This window comes from Ambystoma mexicanum, chromosome 3q, assembly GCF_040938575.1.
Source record: "Ambystoma mexicanum isolate Mex_15411 chromosome 3q, UKY_AmexF1_1, whole genome shotgun sequence".
Classification (NCBI taxonomy): domain Eukaryota; kingdom Metazoa; phylum Chordata; class Amphibia; order Caudata; family Ambystomatidae; genus Ambystoma; species Ambystoma mexicanum.
The window spans coordinates 1,304,346,337-1,304,351,585 of NC_090926.1; the positions used below are offsets into that span (position 1 = coordinate 1,304,346,337).

Consider the following 5,249-nt stretch of genomic DNA (forward strand, 5'->3'; position numbering starts at 1 on the left):
CTGCATGTTCTTGCTTCCAAGACCAACACATAGCCCTTGTGCTATCCTCCGTTCTCTGAAATCCCAGAGTGAGGTGGAGTTTCCACTCTTCCACTTTAGACTTCGGTTTCAGAGGAAGTGCACACGTTACTTCGACATTTGTTGTACATATATAGTTTTGGGGTGTACACCGAATCCCACAGTAGCTGGCAGATTTATCAACATTGTGACATTAGTGGGGTTCATTTCTGAATGCAGTAATCGCTGAAGCATGCCTTGGTGAGCTGTGATAAGGTCTGTGTGACGTTTGATAAGAGGAACCGTGTGTGAACACTGAAGACAACCAAGGTCAATCTTGTATATGGCTAGCCGCTTAACTGAGTGTGACTGCGATGGAGCACTTTAACTGAGTGTGACTGCAATGGAGCACTTTATCTAAGTGCGACTGCGATGGAGCACTTTAACTGAGTGTGACTGCGATGGAGCACTTTAACTGAGTGTGACTGCGATGAGTGTGACTGCGATGGAGCACTTTAACTAAGTGTGACTGCGATGGAGCACTTTAACTGAGTGTGACTGTGATGGAGCACTTTAACTGAGTGCTGCGATGGAGCACTTTAACTGAGTGTGACTGCGATGGAGCACTTTAACTGAGTGTGACTGTAATGGAGCACTTTAACTGAGTGTGACTGCAATGGAGCACTTTAACTGAGTGTGACTGCGATGGAGCACTTTAACTGAGTGTGACTGCGATGAGTGTGACTGCGATGGAGCACTTTAACTGAGTGTGACTGCGATGGAGCACTTTAACTGAGTGTGGCTGCGATGAGTGTGACTGCGATGGAGCACTTTAACTGAGTGTGACTGCGATGGAGCACTTTAACTGAGTGTGACTGTGATGGAGCACTTTAACTGAGTGTGACTGCGATGGAGCACTTTAACTGAGTGTGACTGCGATGAGTGTGACTGTGATGGAGCACTTTAATTAAGTGTGACTGCGATGGAGCACTTTAACTGAGTGTGACTGCGATGAGTGTGACTGCGATGGAGCACTTTAACTGAGTGTGACTGTGATGGAGCAATTTAACTGAGTGTGACAGCACTTTAACTGAGTGTGACTGCAATGGAGCACTTTAACTGAGTGTGACTGCGATTGAGCACTTTAACTGAGTGTGACTGCGATGAGTGGGACTACGATGGAGCACTTTAACTGAGTGTGACTGCGATGGAGCACTTCAACTGAGTGTGACTGCGATGAGTGTGACTGCGATGGAGCACTTTAACTGAGTGTGACTGTGATGGAGCACTTTAACTGAGTGTGACTGCGATGAGTGTGACTGTGATGGAGCACTTTAACTAAGTGTGACTGCGATGGAGCACTTTAACTGAGTGTGACTGCGATGGAGCACTTTAACTAAGTGCGACTGCGATGGAGCACTTTAACTGAGTGTGACTGCGATGGAGCACTTTAACTGAGTGTGACTGTGATGGAGCACTTTAACTGAGTGTGACTGTGATGGAGCACTTTAACTGAGTGTGACTGCGATGAGTGTGACTGTGATGGAGCACTTTAACTAAGTGTGACTGCGATGGAGCACTTTAACTGAGTGTGACTGCGATGGAGCACTTTAACTAAGTGCGACTGCGATGGAGCACTTTAACTGAGTGTGACTGCGATGGAGCACTTTAACTGAGTGTGACTGTGATGGAGCACTTTAACTGAGTGTGACTGCAATGGAGCACTTTAACTGAGTGTGACTGCAATGGAGCACTTTAACTGAGTGTGACTGTGATGGAGCACTTTAACTGAGTGTGACTGCAATGGAGCACTTTAACTGAGTGTGACTGCGATGGAGCACTTTAACTGAGTGTGACTGCGATGGAGCACTTGAAAGTTCGCTTCTGATTCTCTCCACCTTTGGCATGACATTTAGGACTCTTCTTGAATCAAGTGATAGATGTTATTTATATAACTATGTCAGTCGGGGTCGGACGCTTTTTTTCCCTGGGTGGGAGTTGATCAAGTTAACTTGGTGGAGCTACGCCCCATCTTTTTCTCCCCTCAGGCAGGAGATGACCACGTAACGGGGCTGCAGATGCCTGCCAGCACCACGCTCCCCAGCCCATTATCGTGTGCTCTCCCAGCGGGAGCGAGAACGGGTAGGAGCCGAACAGGACATGTGACACATGCCACCGTGTGCCACAGCATGTCACCATCACTCGACTCGCTGATGTAAAATGTACTGTTTAAATAACTTCAAAGACATTGAACAAGTGAAAAATACCCTCTGAATCATTGTGGGATTTTATAAATTCAGTTAAAAAAATAGATCTGATGGTGAACTACAGCTCTCAGCCTCATACATCGAAACCCTCAATCCTATCACAGTACTAACTACCTTAATGGTGTCTGATATCCATCCAGTACTTATCACCTTTTCAGAAACAGTTTCTGGCAGTCCCTTTTCTCTGTCAATGTATTACATGTCGTGTCTTTGACAGTGGCCGCTAGAATCGCACACTGAATGTATGGTGAGCGATTGAAGCATCATTTTAGACTAGACCCGCTGTTCTGGGTCACCAAGAACTTGTCCGGACATTGGCCTAGGATTACTTTGTTGGACTGCAGGATCCATTAATGCAGAAGCATTTAGACCTGCATGTCTCTGGGAGACATATTATATCGAAGGACCTTAGCTCTTTTGTAGGAGTTTTCACTAAATGTGGAAAGCCTCTGGGGTTCCATGTGGCCAGCACTATCTGTCTAAGCGTCACCTTTGCTTCTTTCCTTTAGGCCCAGCTCCCATCTTCTCTGTTGCTTGGGCTCGGGTCCTGTCTCCTGCCATGTTCACTCGCTTTTCCTTCCGGTTTTTGGGGGCATCGTTTTTCATTGTTTTGACCGTTATCGTCGTCAGGGCTATCTTAGCATTTAAAAGCACAAGATCTCTGATCACTTGATCCGCAATTGCGTTTGAATTCCATCGATTTGTGTTAGGGCTCTGCTGGTGGCCGGGGGCTCCGCTGGTGGCCGGGGGCTCTGCTGGTGGCCGGGGGCTCCGCTGGTGGCCGGGGGCTCTGCTGGTGGCCGGGGGCTCCGCTGGTGGCCGGGGGCTCCGCTGGTGGCCGGGGGCTCTGCTGGTGGCCGGGGGCTCCGCTGGTGGCCGGGGGCTCTGCTGGTGGCCGGGGGCTCTGCTGGTGGCCGGGGGCTCCGCTGGTGGCCGGGGGCTCCGCTGGTGGCCGAGGGCTCTGCTGGTGGCCGGGGGCTCCGCTGGTGGCCGGGGGCTCCGCTGGTGGCCGGGGGCTCCGCTGGTGGCCGGGGGCTCTGCTGGTCCGCTGGTGGCCGGGGGCTCTGCTGGTGGCCGGGGGCTCCGCTGGTGGCCGGGGGCTCCGCTGGTGGCCGGGGGCTCCGCTGGTGGCCGGGGGCTCCGCTGGTGGCCGAGGGCTCCGCTGGTGGCCGGGGGCTCCGCTGGTGGCCGGGGGCTCCGCTGGTGGCCGGGGGCTCCGCTGGTGGCCGGGGGCTCTGCTGGTGGCCGGGGGCTCTGCTGGTGGCCGGGGGCTCCGCTGGTGGCCGGGGGCTCCGCTGGTGGCCGAGGGCTCTGCTGGTGGCCGGGGGCTCCGCTGGTGGCCGGGGGCTCCGCTGGTGGCCGGGGGCTCCGCTGGTGGCTGGGGGCTCTGCTGGTGGCCGGGGGCTCTGCTGGTGGCCGGGGGCTCCGCTGGTGGCCGGGGGCTCCGCTGGTGGCCTCCTACATTTCTTCAGCACCTGCATCTGCCCAGGTGAGAGTGTTCCATGTCGCCCTCCCAGACACAGTTGGACCCTCGGGGTTGCTCAGGGCGGCCTCCAAGCACCACCGTCCTCTGGAAGGCAAGACGCTTGACTTGCTCCGCGTTGACGCATCAGGGATCACGGCCAATTGGCTGTTTGTTCTTTCTATAGTGACATCTCTGCTACTTGGGCTGTCCTGCGAGTCAATCCGTAAGCCACCGACTCTCTGCTGTGCAAGCTCACTGCCAATGCTCTTCAAATGTTCGTGCAAGCTCACTGCCAATGCTCTTCAAATGTTCGTGCAAGCTCACTGCCAATGCTCTTCAAATGTTCGTGCAAGCTCACTGCCAATGCTCTTCAAATGTTCGTGCAAGCTCACTGCCAATGCTCTTCAAATGTTCGTGCAAGCTCACTGTCAGACTTTCAAATGTTCGTGCAAGCTCACTGTCAGACTCTTCAAATGTTCGTGCAAGCTCACTGCCAATGCTCTTCAAATGTTCGTGCAAGCTCACTGCCAATGCTCTTCAAATGTTCGTGCAAGCTCACTGTCAATGCTCTTCGAATGTTCGTGCACGCTCACTGTCAATGCTCTTCAAATGTTCGTGCAAGCTCACTGTCAGACTCTTCAAATGTTCGTGCAAGCTCACTGTCAATGCTCTTCAAATGTTCGTGCAAGCTCACTGTCAATGCTCTTCAAATGTTCGTGCAAGCTCACTGTCAGACTCTTCAACTGTTCGTGCAAGCTCACTGCCAATGCTCTTCAAATGTTCGTGCAAGCTCACTGCCAATGCTCTTCAAATGTTCGTGCAAGCTCACTGTCAATGCTCTTCAAATGTTCGTGCAAGCTCACTGTCAATGCTCTTCAAATGTTCATGCAAGCTCACTGCCAATGCTCTTCAAATGTTCGTGCAAGCTCACTGTCAGACTCTTCAAATGTTCGTGCAAGCTCACTGCCAATGCTCTTCAAATGTTCGTGCAAGCTCACTGCCAATTCTCTTCAAATGTTCGTGCAATCTCACTGTCAATGCTCTTCAAATGTTCGTGCAAGCTCACTGTCAATGCTCTTCAAATGTTTCTGCAAGCTCACTGTCAGACTCTTCAAATGTTCGTGCAAGCTCACTGTCAATGCTCTTCAAATGTTTGTGCAAACACTGTCAATGCTCTACAAATGTTCGTGCAAGCTCACTGTCAATGCTCTTCAAATGTTTGTGCAAGCTCACTGTCAGACTCTTCAAATGTTTGTGCAAGCTCACTGTCAGACTCTTCAAATGTTCGTGCAAGCTCACTGTCAATTCTCTTCAAATGTTTGTGCAAGCTCACTGTCAATGCTCTTCAAATGTTCGTGGAAGCTCACTGTCAATGCTCTTGAAATGTTCGTGCAAGCTCACTGTCAGACTCTTCAAATGTTCGTGCAAGCTCACTGTCAATGCTCTTCAAATGTTCGTGCAAGCTCACTGTCAATGCTCTTCAAATGTTCGTGCAAGCTCACTGTCAATGCTCTTCAAAT

The 5,249-nt window shown here is 51.5% G+C and overlaps 1 protein-coding gene across 1 annotated transcript; it reads right to left on the reverse strand.

Moving 5' to 3' along the window:
- Positions 1-2,929: 2,929 nt before the first annotated feature.
- Positions 2,930-3,745, reverse strand: LOC138448118 (uncharacterized). Its single transcript, XM_069604667.1, has one exon. The coding sequence runs from the start codon at positions 3,743-3,745 to the stop codon at positions 2,930-2,932; it is 816 nt and encodes a 271-aa protein (XP_069460768.1).
- Positions 3,746-5,249: the final 1,504 nt, after the last annotated feature.